At 40.4% G+C, this 24,507-nt stretch overlaps 1 protein-coding gene across 1 annotated transcript in view; it reads left to right on the forward strand.

Moving 5' to 3' along the window:
- The first annotated feature begins 1,418 nt into the window (after positions 1-1,418).
- The window catches only part of LIX1 (limb and CNS expressed 1), a 56,778-nt gene continuing 33,689 nt past the window's right edge, over positions 1,419-24,507 (forward strand). Inside the window, exons 1-2 of the mRNA XM_003788937.2 lie at positions 1,419-1,719; positions 16,646-16,809. Coding sequence (XP_003788985.1) covers positions 1,638-1,719; positions 16,646-16,809 — 246 coding nt within the window. The 5' untranslated portion in view covers positions 1,419-1,637. The remainder of the gene's footprint in view (positions 1,720-16,645; positions 16,810-24,507) is intronic.

A 24,507-nucleotide genomic window follows, 5' to 3' on the forward strand; every position in this document is an offset into this window, starting at 1 on the left:
AGTACCATGTGTCATAGCTCACAGCAACCTTAGACTCCTGGGCTCAAGGAATCCTCCTGCCTCAGCCTTCTGAGTAGGTGGGACTACAGGTGCCTGACACTACACTTGGCTCATTTTTTCTATTTTTGGTAGAAACAGGGTCTGGCTCTTATTCAGGCTGGTCTCTTGACCTCAAACCATCCACTGCCTGGGCCTACAGGAGTGCTGGGATTATAGGTATGAACTATCATACCCGACTTTAAGTTCTTATTTTATAACAATGTCTCTGTGCTCTGGGGCAGGCTGTGTCTTTTTTCTGTGTGGTATATACTTACCTGTCAGCATTTAATAAGTGATAGTCATTATAATAATTATTATTACTGCCCCCATTCCTTCTGTTACCATGCAATAAGCCCATTCCCCTACCATTTAGCTGAAGAAACTAATCACATGGAAGGTGTTTTGTCTTTATGTGGTTTTAAAGCACATATTTCAGTTCACATAAATTATAACACAGCTTCAGACGGAATTTGAAAATTGGAAGAAACATTGGAAAGCAATCTCTTGTGCTTACCCAGGAAAAATACTTTAAATAAAAGTTTAAAATTTCTCAGTAACACTTCAACAACCAACAGGTTAATACCACTAAAATTAGTTATTTTATATCTGGTGTAAATTCTTAATATTGCAAAGGAATCCCATAGCTTGTGTTTATGTCTCTTGTGGAAAATTTATTTAACAAATTGTTATGGATAGTGTACAACATACATAGGTAGAAAACAAATCTTTGTTTTCTTAAGATTTTTTAATAGCTGTGTTTTTTGAAAAATATTTTTTCTTAACTTGAAATTTTTAATTTTAAAATTTATCGTGAAACGAAAGGAAGTGAAGGATATCAGAATTAATTAAAGCCAATCTTGAGAATGGTTTGCCTTGAAGGATAAAGAGGGAAACAAAAGTTCCCAGGCAGCATTGAGATGTCCTCCAGACTCTCCTTGCCACTGCCCAGCATAAGTAACTATAATGGGGGTGGGAGGAGGGAAAAAAGCCTGGTCTTCCAGAAGAAAAGCTCCTGAATTCAAACACAAAGCATAATCTGGTGACTGACTACATCCACAATCTGTATAGCACTCCCTTATCAAAGGAGAAACACACTGAAAATTTAGATTTATACTGATTGTACTGATAATATGTAGCTGGCAGTTCTGAGCTGGAAGATCCTTTGTTATTTAAGATATTTCCTTAGGAAATAACCTTCTTGATTTCACATTTTGAGGATAACTCAATGAACGTGAAAGGCTAAAGAAATACTCAAGTGAGTAAGTTGCATGGCATTCAGGCAAAAAATCTGGCTGGAGAGGAAAGCAGTCTCCAACTTCCCCAGCCGGCCTGTAGGTGGGTGTGTTCAGCAGCAGAGGCCGTGGGGACGCCTGTCAGCCAGCCCAGCGAGCTAATTAGCTCGGAACACAACAAAGATAAGTGAGCCTGGGGAGAGGCCCCCTGAGGGGTCTTTAGATTCTGGGAAATGTCTGATTGGCAGATGTTAAAAGGGATTCTTGGGTAATCCAGTGCATCAATGAGCTGCACAAATTCAGTCCAGGACTGCAGGAATCCAGGCATGAGGACAGGGTGCAGGAGGCTCTCACGGGCAGACCAAGATGGACAGGACTCTGGAGTCTCTGAGACACATCATCGCCCAGGTCCTGCCTCACAGAGACCCGGCTGTGGTCTTCAAAGATTGTAAGTACTAAAGGGGAAAAAAGTTTTTTGACTTCTTGGAAAATAGTCCTAAATGTCTAGTCACATCCGATTTAGCTATGATTTCTCTTAAATCTCATGGGCTGTGGTCTAAGTGATACTTAACTTGTTTCTGGCTTCAGTTGGAAGAATGATTTCATTTCACCTACAGGGATTAGGCACTGGGTTATTTTGTCAGCAATACATCTTGCTAACTGTTTAAAAGTCTCTCCTTATAAAATCTAAAACCTGCCTAAAAGTTAATGAGTTTTTTCAGATGCTTTTTAAATAAAGCAAGGCTAAATGTACTTATATGAAAACTAAAAATAACTTGGAAATGACAATGAAATATGTCTGTATGTGTTAACCTGTTTAATACACCACATTTATCTGTAAATATTGTATGTCTGAAGATCTTTGTGGCAAACAAAAGTTAACAATAAATCACCACCATGCTCTTAATAGCAAACTATAACACTTTAGCTAAAAGGCCAATAAAATGAGATGCCTCTCAACCTCAGTGTCACTCCTCATGTCCCCATATCTACATGGTATGGCAAAGTTATTTCAAAATGTTTTTTAAATGATTATAAAAATAATTCAGTCAAGCCCTCCAATTCCTGCAATACTATTAAACCATTTGTAGTGTGACTTTGTTTCTGGAACCAATTTGATTCCCTGCTGCAGTGGAGCAGACTGTCTGCACGTTGTATCTTATCTACAGTGGGCTTCATATTACAAAGCATTTCTGAAATAGAACTTTGCTCTAGAACTGCCCAAAAGGTAAAATGCATATGAAATTTTTTTAACTTCAATAGGTTACAGCTTTCCTCTTTGTGAATCTAGTTATGTTTGTCTCCATCAAAACATCAATGGCTTGAATTTTACTTTCTGATTGCTGAATAATGTTCCTTTCCAGATGTCCTTTTCGTTTACATTTCTCCTGTGTATGATGAAGAAAGAGAGAAGTTAGGCTATTTTATTCTGTAAGTCTTTCCTCTCAGAAATTAATTTGTAACCAATCTGTCTTCTAAGGCATAAAGTGAAACCCTTTTCTTTCTTTCTCTTTCTAAAAATATTGTCTTCAAGCATTTGTCAATAGCTATGTTGTTACTAATAAAAATCAGTCCCTCCCCTAGGCCAGCCTCAAGCCTATTCAGGTTTCGTATGTTTTTTAAGTGAAAAAGGAAAGAAAGAATGTCTCTCGCTTACAATAGCCCTGAATTACCAGTGAGGGATAAAAGGACTCTTGGGCTACCCAAAGTTTGGGATGAATTTTATGGGACCAGGGGTCTTATGCTGGGTTTGGAAAGTGGAATCAGAAAAAAGAAACAAAGGGGAAATTTTTCACTCAGCTCATTGAAAATTTAAGAAGTTTAATTTAACCCTGAAATTGTAGGGCCTACTTTTAAAGCTAAACTTTTGGCTATTCTGTATAGTTTATCAGAGAGAACAGAATGGAAAAAGGGTTATAATAAAACATACATTAACTTCTGTCATCCAGAACTTTTCAGGAATTCTTATATGTGATAAAACAAAAAAGTGTCCTCTTTTATTTATCTCATTCATTAACATAGGACCTAAATTTGACCAGCTAGCATTGCCTGCCCACCCAGGAGAGGACAGCCTCTCTGCCACCTCTGTACCACCTGACAGCTGTGAACGTCAGATCGCTGGGCCTCTTCCTTCTCTCTTTTCTAGTCTGAAAAATGACTAAATGAAAGTAAGCCAAAAGGCAAAATTCTATACCAGGAATTTTTATGACATCAAAACATCTTTATATCCTCATGGAGTGAGTGGGAATGGGCTTACTTACTTTCCAGGCAGGACATCAAAAGTCTGTCTGAGCTGCGCCATGCCAGACAAACCGTGGGTGTGATCCATTTGGTGTGTGGACCCATTTTCTGCGGCTCACCCACAAGTTGCTGACACCACCCTTCTACTGGCAGCCTCTAGAAGCTGCCTCCAGCCCCAAAGGACAGATTCTGAGCAGTTCCCTCCCCTAGTCACTACCCTCAGTCTCTTTCTGTCAAAAGGAGGGGGCTGAGCACTGAGCACATCACTGCCAGTTCCTTAAGAAAAATTGCTACCTTGCTTTCACTGCAAGAGGAAAAGCCAATCCAAGAATTAAAACCCAGCCCAGCTGAACAAAGGAAAACATATGCTCACGCACACAAACGCTGTTTCTAAATGTCTTTTCTGTGAACACAAAGGCAGCTTTTTCTCTCTTCACTCTGGTCTCACAGACTAGGACGGGTAAGTGATCATTTGATTTGTTTGTCGCCCTCAGATGGCTTTTGATTTGCTTAAAAACAAGCAGTAACAACTGAGTTTTCTCTTCAAGTTAGTCAAGAAAACACCTAGAAAGTCTTCTGGTCTTAGACAAATGCACACAAGAATAGTTACATTTATTTAAAGAAATAAAATTCAAATGCTTTTCTCACCCAAGAAGGCCTTTGAATGGCATTGCATACAGCATACATTAAAGCTGGCATTTTGTTTTAGACAAGGTGTTCTTCTGGTAATAGTTGTGATTGGTTTTTTATTTTCTTTCTTAGAAGGAAATGAATTCCATAGCTCATTTTTCCCTTTCCCCTATCTTACATTTTATATGAAAAATAATGGAAAGAGGTTTTAAATAAAGTGGACTCTCAATTTGAAGTTTTGTTATACAAGCTAACACTGGACTGTTCTCTGCTACGTAAAAGTCTCTCTTATATAACAAGTTGAACTCCAGGTCTCCACACTACCACAGAGACTCTCTTTGCAGCTGAGACATGGTATGTCTCTACCTTGCTTGCTTTTCTTAGTTTTGTGAAATATCCAATTTATTTTCATGGGTCATTCATCACAACCAAATTGAGCTATCCTCAAAGCAGCCCCATCCACCCTTTTGCAGGAGTTGTGAGCTTTGTATTTGTTTACCACTGTTCACCACCTCCCCATGTTCTTTCTTAAAGCAATCACATGATGCGAGATCCTAACCTGAGTGTTAACTCTTCAAATTACAAGAGCACCATGTGTTTCCTGCCATCTTTGGGTTTGTCCTTCATCCTGTAATGGTCATGCTAAGATGTCAAGTCTTGTGTGACAGGCACCGCGCTGGGGACTCTTGTTCTTCTCAGTAAGGTTGTAATGCAGGTGCGATTGTTATGTACAGATGGGAGAGCAGAGGATCCCGGAGGTCACAGAGACCTGCTCAACATCCCATGTCCAGTAAATGGCAGACCCAGTTCTGTCTTCCAGCTCCTCCCCTTTAATAAAGACACTACAGGACACCACCTATCAGAGGGGCTAAGGCATCCTTTGTAGTGTAAAGACAGTACAGATTGATTACTCCTCATCTGAAGTGTTGGGACCAGAAGTGTTTCAGATTTCAGACTTTTTTGGATTTTAAAATATTTGCATTATACTATATAGTCAAGCATTTGAAATTCCAAATGGTCCAGTGAGCATTTCCTTGGCGCATAACGTCAGCACTCGGAAAGTCCCAGATGTTGGAGCATTTCAGATTTTAGATTTTCAGATTTAAGATGCTGTATTTGTATCTATTAGGAAAATATAGACAGGAGATAAATTGACTCTTTGGGGAGTCTAGAGGGGGCCCACTAAATAATCATGTCTGAACAGGAGGAAGACAGGAATGTGGGGAAAGGAAGGGCATTTCCCAAGACAGACCAGGCAGCACAAGAGCAAAGTACGGGCTAAAGCGGCGCAGAGAGTGGGCAAGAAGCACAATGAGAGTCACACTGACACTAAGGCAATGGAGCCCTAGAGTGAATGGGGATCCCAGATTAGTCTTAAAAGTTTATGGCATTAGGTTGCATTGAAGGAAAGTTTATGCTGACATCCATGGGGCATCATCTCCCGAATTAGGGAGAATTACAGCTTTTTCTCAGCAAGAAGTCATTTGCTGACTCAGGCAAGGTGCAAAACTCATGAATGTCAAGCAGTTCTACAGGGAAAAACCACTTTCACTGGTCGAAGGCCAAAACAAGGAAAAATTTTGAAAAAGATTGTTTAAAAGCTATCTTAGCTATCATTGCAACTATGAGATTGAGTTGGTTTCTAGCAATGACTTATAAAGTAATGTGTTAGAATTCACCCCAAATTCTATAATTAAAAAGTAAGATGGAAACTTTACCAAACATTGCACAATTGGAAGCAAATTTCTCACACATTTGAGGTGCATTAACTCTTCCATTTGGGAAAACATTTTTCTGCATGAAAGGTTTTATTTATATCAAATAGGTGAATACTTTACTTTAAAGAGTTTATTTTTACCCTTTGGAAAAATTGCAACAGACTATAGGCCTATTAAAAACATCCTAGCTATCATGAATCAACTTGTATGCAGTGTTTTCTCGATCCTGCGCTTTTCAGTGTAGTTATTCAAAATGTATAAATTTGATGATAAATTTATAGTTTTCACATGTCACATGGAAAGGAATGATGGTTCGTAGGCAGTAAAATCCCTGCTTATACCACATTGCCTTCTGCCATGTATAGGGTGCCTAGAAGAATACACTTTAAACAAGCAAACAGCGCCTTACGCTGCTTGCTAGCTCATTTTAGAATAGTGACTGGATCTGAATTACAATAATTTGAACTCTGATGATGTTAGCATCTAAACTGTGGATATCTGTTCTCTTAAAGCTTATTCAAATGCTGATTTCCTTTATTTATTACAGAATACAACTATTTTTATTTGAACTTTTATACTAAGAGAAAAATGTAGATTTCAGTTCAGCTATTAGTGGAAAATGAGCTGTTTCTTTTCCTTGTCTCAGCCCCAGAGGACAATTTTTCAATGGGGAAAAAAAAGGGAGAATGAGGTAGCATCTTGATCACTTAATGGTCTCATCTGTTCTAAGGCATTTATTTCTTATAGATAAATAAGAGTTAGCAGATCAAAAATAAAATATGGCAGACACCCACCTGTGAGGTCAGACCTTGGGCCTCTTCGTGAATGCCTGTCTCATCTCACCAGAAATTTTTTTTTTTATTGAACAGTTAGGATTTGTTAGTCTGAACTCAATTTTAACAACTTCTGAAACTCATGTGTTAAGTTACTGCCTATAATAGGATACAGCTGCATAAGGGTGAGTTTCTAAGTTATGATCTTTCTGTTTAAATGATATGGTTTTACTGATTATGTGCTATAGATTGATTTAAGAAATGTAAGACAACTTTAGAAACCTTTCATAAAAGAATCTTATTTGTTTAATATATTTCATATTCAAGTTTTAACTCAAAGGCTCTTATTTCTTTTCCTCCACCTTCAAATGCTCATATATGTTTAGTCTGTCAAGGTAGTTAAAACAATCTTATTTAAAAAGAAAAAGAAATGGAAAAAAACCCTATTGAAAGTTTAATATTGACAAAATAGACAATTATTATTCTCTCTATATATATCTTTTCTCTCTGGTGCCTGTGAAATGTTGCTTGAATCACAGTTGATTTTTTTTCTACTGTGATGATAATCAGTTGATCCCTATTTTTATCTCATTCTGATAAACAGCTGTGGGAACTCATTGCTTAATCACCACTCCTTAGGCACTTAGGCCTATGTGGCTCTGATGTGGCAGTGCTGAGTGTCATCACTTCACAGCGTGTTTTGTCCACACCTGAGCTGGGTGCCTCAGGGGGACAGAGATGTACCTTGCACTTTTTAGTGACCCCAAGGTAACTCCCCCAGGGGCAGGCACCTAACAGGTGCACAATCAGACATTTCTTTATTGCTGATTCATTGATTTTTCTCTCCTACAAAAAGAGGACGGATTTTTTCCATTGCCGGGTACTCCCCTTAATGTTGCAATGCGCTGCACCAGGACCTTTTAAGCCATTCATCCTCTGACTGTTGTCACATCCTAATTGTATGCAGGTTTAAGTTGACAGCCAGAATAGACAAGAGGGAGCATGGAGGAAGAGGAGCTCTGAAATAAACCTGGCCACCCCAGAGCACAGTGGCTTAAATTACCCACCTCACATTCTTTCTCTAGATCTGCCCCCACTGTGGGTCACCAGAGCCACACCCATGCTTTCTAGGGCCAAACTCTGTGCCTAGTTCATAGCTGTGGCAGGACCTTGAAGAGCATTCTTAGAATGACTGTTTACAGGGAAGGAAGATACATAGTATGCCTAAAGCCACATTGAAATAGGTTTGACCATTTTGACTGAACAGAATTATCAAAGCAACCATTGTGACTGATTCTTGGTTGGTCTAAAATTAATGGTCCTACAAAGTGTCTTTTAAATACAGAACAATGTCATTGCCAATGGATCTTGAGAGAGACATTTACATTCTGATTAAACAGATTATATCAGGTTTTTATGCAACTTTAGAGACTGGATCACATCATCTGGCCCCTGGTGTACATATAGACAGGTGTGATCTCAGGCATGCGGCTGCTGCTGTTTCAGGATGGTGCACTTAACAACTTTTTATTTTGATTTGTTTCTGTGAGTCCTTCTTGCTCCTTCATATTATTTTTCCTCTCCCTCCTGAAAATACATTGCCCTGCACTTGCAAATATACAGAAAATAAATGTTATTTAAATCTTCCTCCAAAAGAATTTACAGTTCAACAATTTTAAATTCCAGGGTGAAAATTAAATCAAAAAGATATCCCTTTTGCATGTTTTATAGAATCTCTTAAGAGGTTACTTTGCAAAAATCTAAAGGATCATAATCCCCTCAGGAAAATGTTTTGGGTAGGAGGTGGGGGTGGGGGGAAGGAAAGAAAAAGCAAACAAAAGAAGAAACACGATCAGCTTTCCAGCTGCTGAAGAAGCTAAGCATTTACTTGGGAAATTACCAAGGAAGGTCCTCTGCTGGGAACAAAGCCATATTTGAGCTGTCTGGCCCGGCAGTTGCCGTGACCACCTTTGAAAGGGCATCGGTACCAAAGAGAAAGGGCCTGAGACTCCACCACGTTGTCCCAACACACAAGCTAAGTCCACAACACCCATTTAGCCCCATCAAAACCTAGCACAGGCTGAGTGTGCTTACAAACAGCTGTAGGCTCTGTGTGCCAGAGTCCTGCAGCTCAGCCTAGCCAAAGAAACCCCATTTCTCAACCCATTTTGCATGAATGGCAATTGAACTTGCCCCTTAAATTATTTTGGCCTTTTTCTGTTTTTTTCTCAACAAAGTAGGAAATCACATTAGTAAGAATAGGTTGTATATGATTGAATTGCTAAAATGGAAAATACTAATTAACTTTATTTTAAAATATTGCCTTCTGAGGATAACTTGATTAGAGGCTATATTAAAATATTGTATACCATAAATCCATCTGTTTAAAGACAGAGAATCAATGGGAAAATATGTTAATGTCTTGAAGGCCTCCTAATGATTTATCCTTTAACAGCAGCCTTTCCAATTTGTCTTTAATTGTTTTTGGCAAGGTTAATTTTACCCAGCTAGAATTTTTTCCTCATGTAAATTTTAAAGAAATTGGTTCTTTTTTCTAGTAGAATTGTAACAGACTTTTAAGACTCCTTTTTTCAGACAAATGGCTGTCATCAATGCCAGACTAGTCATGTTCAGTGATTGAACTGGGCGATAGCTACAATGTCTCTACTTTCCTGAAGCTTACAGTCATTAGATGCTAACATAAGATAAAAGTTAGATCCTCCTTATAGTTTTAGCTAAGAGCAAATCTGCTGTCTTCAATATACATTATAAAATGGAAAACTACATTACAAAGTGGAAAACTAGGACAGAAATACATGTTTCCAGAACATGAGGCTGGAGCTTTCACCCACTCATCTCCTGGGTACAGTGAAGCTCAGTCTCCCCACTCAGGGTCTCTTCTCCATTTCTGCACGGTCCACACATCGTGAGAATCAATTGAATGGCACAATGAGTTCTATCAGAGAAGTTTTAGACTTGTAGGCTATTTTAGAATATTTAATGACATGGCTTCAATGCAGGAACAGTTAAGCTTCAAAGATGCAACATGGAAACATGTAGCCATTCCTTTTTTCCCTTCACCTTCTCAGACCACAGTGACTGACACTCTGTGCACATACACACAGATGTGTGAAGCCCTGCTCTGAGCATTTTCCATGTCAAACCTGATAGCAACTCAGATGTGAGTGCTGTATTCCACAGACAACCTGCAGTGAAGAATGGACAACACATCATATGGTGATTGAGGCAAGACTCAAACACAGGAACTCTGGCTCCAAAGAATAGGTTTTAACTCTTAAGTAAACTTCCTGTCTGTCAAAAAAAGATGGAGAGACAAAATGTACATTTTATTCTGTATAGAACTAGTAGTACATGCATTTGAGGTACTATAACATACTGTGCAATCCATGAGGCTTTTTTTCTTTTTCGAAACAGAATGTCACTCTGTTGCTCAGGCTAGACTGCTGTGGTCTCTGCCTAGCTCACAGCAACCTCAAACTCCTGGGCTCTAGCAATCCTCCTACCTCAGCTTCCCAAGTAGCTAGGACTACAGGTGCCCACCACCACTGCCTGGCTAGTTTTTCTACTTTTAGTAGAGATGGCATCTCACTCTTGGTCAGGCTGGTCTCAAATTCCAGAGCTCAAGTGATTCTCCTGCCTCAACCTCCCAGAGTGCTGGGAGGGATTATAGGCATGAGCTATGGTGCCCGGCTTAATCCATGAGTTAAATAAATTCTCTGCATCTCAGATTCCCACATGAAAACAGACCATGTGCCAGGCATGGGCTTAGGTGCCTGTAATCCAACAGGCTTGCCGGCCCTGCTCAGATTGTTCCAACTCCGTTGTTGTAAAGGCACCAACCCAGTGGGCAAGCAGCTGCTGCCTAAGTGCACTCCCACGGCCCTGTCCTGCCCACCCACTCTGACCCAGGTGTCCACTCCCATGGGTTCCAGCACATCTGTGTGCCATCCCATGCGGTTCCTACATAAAGCATATTCCAGAGGAAGGCCTGACTTTTCCGTGGGCTGAGAGACTTCATTCGGCTTCTACATATTCATTCACTCAATCGCACTGAAGCCATTTAGACTACTTGAGTTTTCTCTAAATGCAATCAACAACTGCTTCTAGGTGGACAGCTCTGTGCTGGACACCAAGGAGGCTGCAGAGGAAAATGAATCATGCTCTAGAATCCTACGGTCTGGTGCAAGTTAAATAATATAAAAGTATATCTGTTAAGATGAATTATTACCAACAGGCATGTCATTCCTCTGATGAGAAAGAAGTCTGGCCAAATCTGACTTGATAATTTAGCCAGGAGAACCATATCCATCTTATCAGGGTGGCTTATAGGAGATGTGGCCACTCATGGAAAAAGAATTCAGAAAAGAGGCCGGCTGGTGGGCACCAGCGAGGGAGGCTGGGCAAGGCGGTGCCTCCCTGCAGGGCAGGTACATTGGATGAACGAAGGGGAGGGGCAGAAACAACACTAACATCAGAGCAAAACACAGATAAACAAGCCCTAGGTGTTCGGGGAGGTGTCAGGAGACTGTCCTGGCTGAAGCTGATGGACAATCTCTGCTGAGGGATCAGAGGTTAGACAGCTGAGGCATCATCAGTTAACTGGGAAAGCTTCAGTTTTGAACTTTATAATAAAAAAAGGAAGGTTGAGGGAGGGGGAAATGAAAACCTCACTTACAAGAGACTTGCTTGGGGGTCTAATTACTACTCTGAGAAATCTGTCATGTTCAAATTTCAAAACACAGAGAAGAAAGTAGCCGCACTAATGTCTATAAAATTCATAGCAAAATTTTCTTGTTGTCACCACATGAAATATTCAAAACTGTTGAAGGAGTCTGTTACTTCTTCCAAGAAAGCAATTTGAGGCAGTGGAGTAGATTAAGAAGTTTGCTGTGCAGAGTCAATCCAGAGATAAGTTGCTTTCTTTACTCTCAGATGTTATAAGATGATAGAAGTTGAGGAAAAAGTAGGTTTTATGCTATTGCTCCGAGCATGTCCCCAAGCAGTTCTCTCTCCCACTTGCTCTCGCAGCCTCAGCCATTTGATATTCTGTTTCATTATAGTAGTTAAATCAGTCACACATCAGTCACTGTGACAAAACCAAAACCAAAGATAAGTCGATCTGCTCAGCTTGTTCCACTCTGTAGTTAGCTGACCATTGCCCACCTGCTTTCCCCTCACTGCCCACCTTGTACCTATGTCCAAAGTTGCTGGATGGCTGATTTACCTCTTCCTGGTTGCAGATCAGGCCATTGAGAAGGGCAGAGCTTTTCAAAAAGAACTTTACTTTGGAGAAATAATGCAAGGCCAAAAGCAATAAGTTCTAGACCATAGCTGCCTGATCCTGAGGTGGAGGGCCTGCTCAGTCAGACACCTGCGCTTCTCCCTGGGAAGCTCCAAGCCCCTCACAGCGATCTTGTCATCTCCTCTTATTCTTTTTAAGGTTCCTGCTTTTCCATCTTTCCTTCAGAGGGACCTGAATGGGAGGCCTTCTGTGCCCCACGATCACCCCATGGATCACCCCATCACTTTAACCTAAAGCCCACTGTTGGTGAAGACTGGCCATGGAGGTGTGTGCTTCTGGGCACAGCCTGCTCATTCAGTGCGACAGCTCTAACTGGGAATATGTCACATCATTTTTATTAAAAAGCACAAATATTGGCCTTTGCTTTACTTTGTAAAGAGCAAATATCAGAAAAGTGGCCCATGGGAAAGACTGGGTGTGTAATCATTGGGGAGGGGCCTCCAGCCCTTCCTGCATCTCACAAATGACCACATCCTCTACGCCCTTAAAAATGTTCAGATACACAACTAACATTTATTATGTTCCTACTGCATCCCAGGCATTGTGGGGAAAATGGCTTTTTTTTTTTTTTTTTTTCGCAGTTTTTGGCCAGGGCCGGGTTTGAACCCACAACCTCCAGTATATGGGGCCAGCGCCCAACTCTTTTGAACCACAGTTGCTGTCCCTCTGTCTCTTTCCTCAGAGAGCATTGTCTCCAGCAGGGGACTCCATGACTACAATTAAGTTCCATTACCTTAGAGAGAGTCTCAGGATGTGCCAAAAACATAGACGTTCTACTGTTTAGAAGCTGTGTGTTTCTTTGAGCTTCTTTCATTTTTCAACTCTAAGTTATAGCTAATAGTACCCAGGCCAAGGGGATGCTGTGAGGATCACATGAGAAGTCCCCGTAAAGATGCACACAGGAGGAGATACTGGGCGTGATGGGGAGACCGGCAGCCCTGTCTTCTCACAGCTGGGCTTCTCGGGCTTTAACACGCATCGGATTGCCTGAGAATCTTATTAAAATTCAGACTCTGGTTCTGTAGGCTATGGGTGGGGCCCAAGATCTTGAATTTCTAACAAGTGCCAGGTGACTTTGTAATATTTCTCAAGGGAATAGACTGTCATTAGCAAGGTCTCAGAAACTATTCTGGTTTTGTTTGTATCTTTGAGAAACTGATGCTGGAGGTGAATCTTAAAAAATGGGCAGATGCCATCCAAAAGGACAATAAGGAAAGAAGAGCACTCCAGGAGGGCGAGTGGAAATCGGGCTGGCAATATACGATTTGCCAAGCAGTGTCAGTGGAAGGACATCGGGGGAAGCTGCACTGCTGAGGTGAAAGATGGATGAGGGTTAGGAAGCAGAGATGGTCAGTGGAGAATACTCCTTCTATAAACCTGGCCATGATAAGGAAATTTTACTATCTAGTAGCCAGAAATGTTCCCAAGTTTGAGATTTCATTTAACTGGTTGATTAATTAATTCACTTATTCATTCATTTGTTGTTCTGAGCACATTATGGCTGCTGGGAAAGATGAGTAAAGAGAAAACATTTGGTCAGGGTGGGTGGCACCTGTGGCTCAGTGGGTAAGGCGCTGGCCCCGTGTACCAAGAGTGGTGGGTTCAAACCCGGCACTGGCCAAACAGCAACAAAAAAATAGCCTGGCGTTGTGGCAGGTGCCTGTAGTCCCAGCTACTTGGTAGGCTGAGGCAAGAGAATTGCCTAAGCCCAGGAGTTGGAGGTTGCTGTGAGCTGTGACACTACGGCACTCTACCAAAGGCAACAAAGAGAGACTCTGTCTCTACAAAAAAAAAAAAAAAATTGGTCAGGGCAGTGACTCAGAGATGAGGCTCAGGAGAAGCAGCTTACATGTTTGAGTCTGTGGAAATAAGGTGAGGAAGGCATAGACAGGCCCCAGACACTGGAGTGGCTGTCCACACTTGATAGCTCCTGTTTACACTGTGAAAGGCAGGACTGTTGGCTGGGCACCAAAATGTGCGGCTGTGCCTGGAGATCAACCAGAAGGCCTGTCCTCAGACCTGAGTGGTTTTCTGCAGCAGCTGTTGTCCCTCTGCTCAAGATTGTCCCAAACCTTATCCAGTTTGTGTTTCTCGGGTGGAGCGTCCTCTGACATACCAAAGGTGGGATGGCCTTCCCTCTGCACTCCACCCATCTGGGTTTCCAGGTGACAAGAGGAGGTGAAGACAGAAGGATGACTATTTGTGCACATGGCACGTCACACTCACCAAAAGTGACACATCTGTAGGCCGGTCAGAGAAATATCCCAAGGTTTCAGAATGAAAATTTTGAAAAGTGCAACTTTTATCCATACAGAAATATTACTTAGTGCATTTTAGCTGCAATTTTAGCTAAATCCAAATAGCTTTATGTGCCAAAATTCTTGTGTTTACTTTACCTAATAATTATGAGTTCTCAACGGCTTACTCTAGTTCTCAGCTAAAAATCATTCGACAGTTAACCAACTTAATATAGAAGACTAGTGGTTATGGTGAGTACCGGGGACCAGACACAGGTTTTAGTTTGGGCTTTAATCAGACGTCTCTGCTGGATTCTGCATGTCAACTGGGAGAAGCCAGCTCATCAACCCTCGAGCTGAAAGGAAGAGGGGATGGGGGGCAGAAACACAGTTTTGAAAATGAAAGTTCTAATTCTATTTTGAGTTGCATCACTGGTAGAAAACATTATTTCAAATATTTTTGGATGAATTGAAACTGTAATAACCAATTCTCAACTTCACTACTTCAATATGTATTTTGTTGACTAATTCAAGCGTCCCCTCTGCTATATTTTCCCAACTTCTTTCCAAACATATGTGTCAGATAGTAAGCACTTCAGTTATTTCAATAAACACAGGCATCCAGTTCCTTAGGCGTCTCCAGAATTTGCCAGAAATACACACTGTGGAGCTGCTCTGTTACCATGGGAGAAGCAGCTGGAGGCTGGCGCTCCAGTAAACAGCTGAGGAAGTGGTCGTGCAATAGTCTGGTTCCATCTCCAGATCACCCTCTGTAACACTCTTTACTCCCTGACAAATAACTACATCCAACATGTTGAAGCACATCCAAGAATGTATTCAGGATAATTACAAAGGGCATGGTCAGTCATTATACAGAGCATATTTAAAAGAACAAAAACTACTTAATATAGAACTTGAGGAAGCATGAGTGTGCATCAGCACACTTTCTTATGCAAGTGAGGGGGCCAGTTCAAAATGGCTTAAGGAAAAAGCAGAGGTGTTGGTTCAGATAATTCACTGTCCAGTTGAGGGTCCTGGATTAGGACACAGCTGGGACTAGAGCTCAAACTGTGTCATCAGAACCTTGTCTTTCTTTCTTCCTCTCTTGGAACAACTCTGCTCTGTGTTGACCCTCTCAGCCGTCCTTCCTTCTTGCAGGGACAGTATCATGCACTGCTCCTACCCCTGCAGAACTCTACTGAAAAAGGAAACGCCCACTATTTTCAACAGAAGCCCTGGACTCATGGCCTCTGAATGGCTTAGCTTCAGCCAAGTTCCCATCTGCATCCCTGGATATTAGATGAGTCTCCAAGGGAAAAAAATTAAAAAACCTCTGAGCTGTTCTCACAAGAAGGGGAGTGAATGCCAGGGTGCCCTGCACAGCCTTCGTGTACATGGTAGGCTGAACATGGGCCAGGAGCTGAATTCTTGTGAGGTTTCAAGAAGAAGACTCCTCCTGAATGAACTTTACCTGAGAGGAATTTCAGCTCACTGCCAAAAAGGGCCTTGCAGAGGACCATCCACAGCTCAGATGGGATGTAGTAAGGACCAGGTCCTTTCCTGAGGTCAGGGCCAGGCAGACAGGCAGCTGTCAGAAACGCCAACAAGGAATTCTTGTGTTAAGCAGAGCTTTGCCTACATGACCTACAAGGTCACTTTTGACTCGACAATTCTATTATCCTTGTTAATTTTCACAATTTAATTTGCAGTACAGGATAAACAAACCAACCTAATTTGATCTGGAACTTCTGCAGGCTATCATAGGTCATTTAATCTAAAACATATGGCTGTAGCCATGATATGCTTTCTGAAGTCATCTGACAGACCTTGTCCTGAACGAGGTCTTCATGGTATTAGTTTCACGCGTGGCTTTTTCTAGCTTCCTGCCTACTCCACAGTTGTCTTTCATTTTCCTTTAGACTGGGGTGATAGGAGCATGAGAAAGTTTTCTTCTTTCTGACTTTCTCCTCTGAAATCTTGCAGTAAGAGAGTCCCTATTAAAATTACGTTACTTATGTCCTCACCTCTCAATTTGGCTTTCATTTTCAGGCTTGAGAGTCTATGAGAAATGGGGGACAAGGCCATAGACAGTCACAGTTCTGGACTAGTTAGGCAAACAAACTAGAAGAGTGAGGTCTTTACATTTTATGTTAAAAATTAAATGAATTTTATAAATTGCAACATTGTTAGAACTAGAGTACCAGACCACATGGGCCTTACTCTTATGAAATAGATGCATCTGCATTAAGGTAGCATATTTTAGCAGACTTACTGCACACTTCACATATATTTAAACAGCAGATACTCTCTTGGCTGACAGCATTCCCCACCATCCTACACACACAAACTCTGCTCTGCTTCCATATTACAGAATCTAGCCCACAAATTAAAGTTTGCTTTTGCCAAGATATGTCCATCTTTAATAACTGATGACATCTCTTGTCTTTTCCAGTGAATGTTGTGTCAATGTTACAGGAATTCTGGGAGGGCAAGCAGCAGCAGAAGACTGCATTCCCCAGTGACAGCCTCGTGCTCTACGAGTCACTGCCAGCACCTGGGCCTCCCTTTGTGAGTTACGTGACCCTCCCAGGAGGAAGCTGTTTTGGCAACTTTCAGGTAAGAAGCTGCCATCAATTTATCAGTGAGAGTTAATTGGATTAAAATAGAATAAACCTTTTTACCAAATGGTTACATTATAAGTTTCCTTGGAACAAAGTTGTGCCATATTACATAATACACACTAGAAAATTAGTCAGACATCCCAATTTAAAAAATGGAAATATTTATATTAGCGTATTCCCTGGTATTTCTTCACTGAAAACAAATTCTATAGCACTTTTTTTTATTTGCCAGATAGCTGCTTTCTGCTCCTCAGAATATTATGGAATAGGATGTACAGACCAGGGGAATGGTGTTAAAACATTTTTATCCAGATCCTTCCATCAGGGCTCTCCCATCAGTAAAAATTCTCTATAGTTGTGAATTTAATAATCAAACGCATATAGAAAAATAATCAAATACGTGTATTAAACAATCTGCTATATACCAAAGCATGACCCAATACAAAGAATTGAAAAACAGAGGACTGGGCTCAAGCACCTGTGCTAAGGTGAAGTCCTGCTTCTGACTCCCTGTCCATCCTTGGGCAACTTATTTAACTTTACACTTTCCTCAGCTTTGAGATGGGGAATAATATCCATGACGTTGGTTGGAAGCCATACAAAGTATACATACAATGTATGTAACATGGTGTCTGGTACACAGGTGTTTAGTAGGTATTCTAAGTATTGTTGGTGCAATTTCTTTGTATTTCAGAATATTTGGGGGTTACAAATGTCTTGGTTACATGAATTGCTTTTGTACAGTTTGAATCAAAGTAAAAGTGTGCCCCTCGTTGGCTCAGCCACCTGCTTGATTTCCATTGAGTTTTACTATCAAATGTGCATATGGGTATTGATTGATTAGTTACAATTTAATATTGAGCACACATGGTGTTTTTTTTCCATTCTTGTGAAACTTCGTTTAGAAGGATACTCTCCAGTTCCATCCAAGTTGTTATAAAAGGCATCAGTTCATCTTTTCTTTTTTCTTATGGCTGAGTAGTGCTCCAAGGTTTTTACATATCACATTTCATTAATCCACTCATGCACTTGAGCTGGTTCCACATCTTTATGGTTGTGAATTGTGTTGCAATAGGCATTCGAGTGCAGGTGTCTTTTTGATAAAGTGACATTTTTTCCTTTGGATAAATACCCAATAGTGGGATTTCAGGGTCAAATGGTGGGTCAACTTTTCATTCTTGGAGGTGTCTCCATATTTCTCCACAGAGGTTGTACTACTGTGCAGCCCACCAACAGGGTATTAAATGCTTCTTTCTCTCCAGGTCCATGACAGCATCTGTTGTTTTTTGGGGGGTTGATAAAAGTCATTCTCACTGGAGTTAGGGTTACCTTGTTGTGGTTTTGATTTGACTTTCCCTGGTGATTAGAGATGTTGAGCATTTTCTCATGTGTTTATTGGCCATTAGTCTATCTTCTTTTGAAATCTTCTGTTCATGTCTTTTGCCCCATTTTTTATGGGCTTGTGTAAGTTTTCTTCCTGATTTTCTTGAGTTCCTTATAGATTCTGGTTATTAGCCACTAGGGTGTATAGCATGCAAATATTTTCTCCCTTTCTGTAGGTTGTATATTCTCTCTATTTTATTTATTTATTTATTTATTTGCTGAACAGAAGCTTAGCTTTTTTATTTGATCAGGTCTTATTTTTGTTTTTATTGTGGTTATTTTTTGTTTTTTTTCATAAATTCTTTAGGCTGATGTCTACAGACATAAGAGTTTTTCCAACATTTTATTCCAGAAGTCTGATTTTATGCCATAGGTTTAAGTGAGCTATCCATTGTGAGTGGTAAGAGGTGCACATCCTGTTTCAATCGTCTATATGTGGCTATACAGTTTCCAACCACCATTTACTGAATCAGGATTATTTTCCCTGGTGTATGGTCTGCTTTGTCAAAAATCAGAGGGCAATATGAGGATGGTTTTATACCCGGATTTTCTGTTATGATTCATTGAGATGTCTGTGTCTCTGTTCTTGTGCCAGCACCATGCTGTTTTGATTACTATAGCCTTGAAGTATGGCTTGAAGACTGATAAAGTGCTGACTCCTGATTTTCCTATTTGCTTAAGGTTGCTTTGGCTGTTTGGGCTCTTTTCTGGTTCCACATGAAGCATATAATTAATTTTTATAGATCTTTGAAAAATTCCATTGGTACTTTTAGGAGATTGCATTAAATTTATAGATAACTTTGAGCAGTACAGACATTTTTAACCATATTGATTCTGCTGATCCATGAGCATGATATATTTTTCCATTTCTTTACATCCTCTGTTGTTTCCCTCTTCAGTGACTTATAGATCTTCCTGCAGAGATCTTTTACCTCCTTGGGTAAATATGTTCCTAGGTATTTTATTTTATTTTCTACTATTGGAAAATGTATTGAGTTTTTAATTTGATCCTCAGCTTGACTGTTGTTGGTGACTAGGAATGGTATTGATTTGTAGACATTGATTTTTTTTATGTTGAGATTCTGCGGAATTTATTTATGGAATTTCAGGAGTCTCTTGGCAGAATATTTGGGGTTTTCTAGACATAAGATCATATCATCAGCAAAGATAGATAATTTGACCTTCTCTGTCCCCATCTTGATTTCCTTCTCTTACTGCTCTGGCTAGGACTTCTAGCACTATGTTGGATAGAAGTGGTGACAGTGGGCAACCTTCCCTAGTTCCAGATCTTAGTGGGAATTCTTTCAATTTTTTCCCATTCAGAATGATGTTGCCTTATCAGCATATGTTTGTCATATGTGGCTTTTATAATTTTGAGGTATGTTTCATCTACGCCTATTTTGTAAAGTGTTCTTATTGTAAAAGTGTACTGAATTTTGTCAATGTTTTCTCTGCATCTATTGAGATGATCATATGATCTTTGATTTTGCTTCTGTTATGTGGTTAACCACATTTATTGATTTGCATATTTTTAACCATCCTAGCATGCCTAAGATGAAGCCCACTAAGTTGTGGTGGATTTTTTTATGTGCTCCTGAATTCAATTTGCTAGAATTTTATTCAGAATTTTTTCTTCTATACTCATAAGGAGTATTGGTCTGTAGTTTACTTTTTTATTATATCCCTTCCTGGCTTTGGTATCAAGGTGATATTGACTTAGTAGAATGCATTGTGGAAAATTCCTTTCTTTATGATGTTATGAAACAATTTCTGCAATATAGCCACCAGTTTCCCTTCATAGGTCTGGTAAAATTTAGCTGTGAAACCCTCTGCCTAGGACTTGAGCATATTGTGGGGGTTTTTGTTGTTGTTATTGTTGTTTTTGTTTGTTTGTTTGGGTTTTTTTGTTGTTGTTCTTTCTAGTTTTTGGTCATTCTAGCCAGAGGTTTATCAATTTTGTTTACTTTTCCAGATAAACAAAACTTTTTCTTTCATTAATCTTCTATATAATTCTTTTTTTTATCAATTTTATTTAGTTCTGCTCTGAACTTAGTTATTTCTTTTCCTGTACTGGTTTGGGGATTGGTTTGCTCTTCCTCTTATAATTTATTGAGATGATTCATGAGATCATTGACTTGTGATGCTCTGGGTTGTTTTTTTTTTTTTAATGTAGGCATTTAGGGCTATGAATTTTCCTCTTAGGACTGCTTTTGCTGGATCTCACAAATTTTGATAACTTGTTTCCCCTTTGTCATTTAATTCAAAGAATTTCATGATTTCTATCTTAATTTCCTTTTCGACCTAGCAATCATTCAGCAGTAGATGTTTAAATTTCCAAGACTTTTTTTTAGAATTCAGTGTTTCTATTGGAGTTGACTTCTGGTTTTATTCTACTGTGATCTGAGAGGATACATGGTAAGATTTTTATTTTTTTTCAGTTGGTTGAGACATGGTTTATGACCTAGATGTGATCAATATTGGAGAATGTTCTATACACTGATTAGAATATGTATTCAGTAGTTTTGTGTAGGATATTCTATATATGTTTGTTGGGCCTACTTGCTCTAGAGTCTCATTTAAGTCCCATGTTTCCTTGTGTATTTTCTGCTTGGAGGACCTGTCTAGCTCTTTCAGAGGGTCGTTGAAGTCCTCAGCTATTACAATATTGAAGTTTATCACTTTGGTTAGGCCTAGTAACATTTACTTTATAAATCTGGGTGTACCTGTGTTAGATCATAAATCTTTAGAACACTTATGTCTTCTTGTTGAATTGTTTCCTTTACCATTATTTAGTGACCATTTTGTCTTTCTTTACGTTTTCTGTTTTCCTGGGGTTTTTTTTGTTTGTTTGTTTGTTTGTTTACAGAGTCTCACCTTATCACCCTCAGTAGAGTGCTGTAGCATCACAGCTCACAGCAATCTCCAACTTGTGGGCTTAGGTGGTTCTCCTGCCTCAGCCTCCCAAGTAGCTGGGACTACAGGTGCCCACCACAATGCCTGGCTATTTTTGTTGTAGTTTGGCCAGGGCTGGGTTTGAACCCACCACTCTCAGTGTATGGGGCCAGTGCTCCGCCCACTGAGCCACAGGTGCTGCCCATGTTTGTTGTTTTGAAGTCTGTGTTGTCTGATACGAGAATGTCTATCTCAGCTTTCTGTTGGTTTGCATTTACATGGAATATTGTTTTCCATCTATTCATCCTGAGTCTGAGTGAGTCTTTATTGGTTAAATATGCTTCCTAGAGACAGCAGATACTTGGCTTGTATCTTTTACTGATTCAGCCAGCCTATTGTCTTGAGTGGGAAGTTCAATCCATTCACATTTACTGAGAGAGCTGATAAATGGAGGTGAATTTCTATTCATCTTGTTGAGTAGAACTTCACTGTTTTTTTTTACCTCTTGAGCCATTGTGGTATCTGGGCTCTGAGCTTTCACTTATTTACTTATTGCAGTTTTTGGCTGGGGATGGGTTTGAACCCACCACCTCTGGCATATGGGGTCAGCGCCTTACTCCTCTGAACCACAGGTGCCATGCCTGGGCTCTTTACACTGGTGGGTAACTACTGTGCTGATCAGTGCATAATGCAGATCTGAGTACTTCCTACAGAGCATCCCTGAGGGTGAACAAGAAAATGCACAATGGTTGGAAAACCTATTTTAGGGAATACTTGAAGAAAATTTACCAAATCTTGCTAGAAATCTGGATTTCCAAGTACTAGAAGCACAACAGATTCTCAGGAGATTGATCACCAAGAGACAATCACCTAATGTATGGTCATCAGACTGGCCAAAGTTAACATGAAAGAGTGACAGCATCAGGTAAATTACAAAGGAAAACCCAGCAGACTAACTATAGACTTCTCAACAGAGACTTTAAAAGCCAGAAAGGATGGGGCCCCATTCTGTCTTATCAGACAGAATAATGGTCAGCCTAGAATTTTGTACCCTGAAAAACTAAATTTCTTATATGAGGGAAAAATAAAGACTTTCTCAGACAAGCTAATACTGAAGGAATTTGTCAAGAGCAGACTGCCTGGTAGAAGTACTCAAATCTTCAGTATACACTGATCAGCATAATAGTCACCCACCAGTGACAATTCTTTCCAAACCAGGGAGAAGCATGTTGGTTCCAAGTTGCCCACAATGTGCCCAAGCAGGTTTTATGTCCCTCTGCCTTGGGGCATCCCTGCTGTGATGGAATCACCAGGCAAGCAAGGGACAGCAGGCAGGAAGTCCTCAGTTTGAGCAGCTCTCAATCCACTGCAAGACTCTTGGAGGAGAGCTTGAGCCCCACTCTCTGTGGAAGCCCTTGTGTGCTGGATGCTCCAGCTGAGAGGGAAAGCATCTCCTGCCATCTAGGCTTAACTGCCACTCAGTAGCCACAGCAGGGCAAGAGATGGGGAGGGAAAGGGTCCAAATGATCAGGTGCAGTAGCTGACACCTATAATCCCAGCACTCTGGGAGGCTGAGGCAGGAGGATCCCTTGAGTTTAGGAGTTCCAGACCTGAGCAAGAGTTAGACTCTGTCTCTACTAAAAATAGAAAAATTATTAAGGCATGATGGCACACACTTGTAGACTCAGCTACTTAGGAGGCTGAGGCAAGAGGATTTCTTGTGCATTGCTGTGAGCTAGGCTGACATCATGGCACTGTACCCAGGGCTATAGAGTAAGACTCTGTCTAAAATAAAAGGAAAAGAAAAGGGTCTAAATGGTAGAAAGCCAACACTCCACTCATCTCTGTCCCTTTCTCTGGAAGGCAGCCCACCCAGAATTGTCCAGGCTCTGGGGGCACCCAGATCCCCAGGGACCTATCAGCTCCTGTGGTCCTGCAGTCTGGTCCATAGCTGGGAAAGGTTTGTGTGGGAACGAGGGAAACAAAAACTGAGGGGCTGAAGCCTCTGGGGGAACAAAGGTGCAAAGTGGGTGGAGAAGCCACATGGCACCTGCATTCTCAGCTCAGGTCTACATTTGTGGAAAGCAACCCTGAGGACACTGGCATTCAGGTGCTTTGTCCTGAAGAAGCTCCGGTTCACTGGCAGCAGTCATTGTGGGATCATGAGGGTAGAAATTCTCTCCAGCAGCTCAAGAGTCCACTGACTGCCAGAGTTGTGAGGGAGGGAGAAACAAACCGTCCACCTGCCCTGTTCACTGGGCTCTAGCCTCATAGGGGTTGACCTCTGCTGATGTCTTGCCTTTTCTTGTTCTGCTATGGCACTTCCTTCTGTCCAAGTTCTCAATTGTTGTTATTCTTATTATTTACATATTTAATTTTTCATTTTGTAGCAATCATATTAAATACTATGGCAGCTGCTTTCCTCAGTGTCCTAGTGCTGCTATTTCTCAGTGTCTTTGCTGTGAGCTACTTCCAGTGTCTGAGGATTTATAGGTAATGCATGTGTGATCTGCCTCATGCTCTTCCCATACCTGCTTCTCAGACCACTCTAGCAGTTCCTGGTCCTACTCCTTCCTGAGACCGCTCACAGCATGGTCACCCTTTTGTAATTATTATACAAACTCTTCCAGTTGATTTAATCCTTATGTTTACAACACAGCATGGAACATGATACATTTCTAATTGTATACCTCCTCAAGCACACACGTTTGACTGTGCATCTGGACATCTAGTATGTATAACAGACACTTCTTTAGCAAGTGAGAGATATCAAGCCAAGTATGGAGGATAAGGTTCATACCCTGAGGAAGTCAGTGTACAAAAAAATTTACAGTAATTATGTGGGGTTGTATTTGAGGGTCAGTGAAAGTACAGGGAAAGGAATTTCTAAATTTGTCAATCACTTTATAAGTATCCCTTTAATACAGTAAATTATCTCTCACTTTTCAATAATTGGCAAAGATGCTTTATATATTGTTTATGGAGACCATGAAATTCCAATCAAGTTTCTCTCTTGGGAAGCCCAGAGGCAAATTTTGAGTGTGTCTCTTTTTAGCTTAAGTTCACAAAACTTAGTGTTATATAATTTTTAAGTCTAACCTCATACCTAAATTATCTATATGTCTACTTTTAATCCCCTTTGAACTTACTGCCTCGCTCATTTATTTAATCCTGCTATATAGTGTTATCTTTTTTTTTTTTAACCTGGAAATGTCTTTATTTTGCCTTTGTATTTGAAAATAATTTTTTGTATAGATGATTCTTGGTGATTTTTCCTCCCATTCAACACATAAAGCATTCAGCCACTACTTTAAGATTTTTATGGTATCTGAGGAAGATTCAGCTGTTCATTTTGTTAGTGTTCCCTTATGTGCAAAGCACCATTTTTTCTCTTGCTGCTCTCAAGATATTCCTTTTA

The sequence above is a fragment of the Otolemur garnettii genome, unplaced genomic scaffold (genome assembly GCF_000181295.1).
Source record: "Otolemur garnettii isolate 467f Iridium unplaced genomic scaffold, OtoGar3 scaffold00030, whole genome shotgun sequence".
In the NCBI taxonomy this organism is placed as follows: Eukaryota; Metazoa; Chordata; class Mammalia; order Primates; family Galagidae; genus Otolemur; species Otolemur garnettii.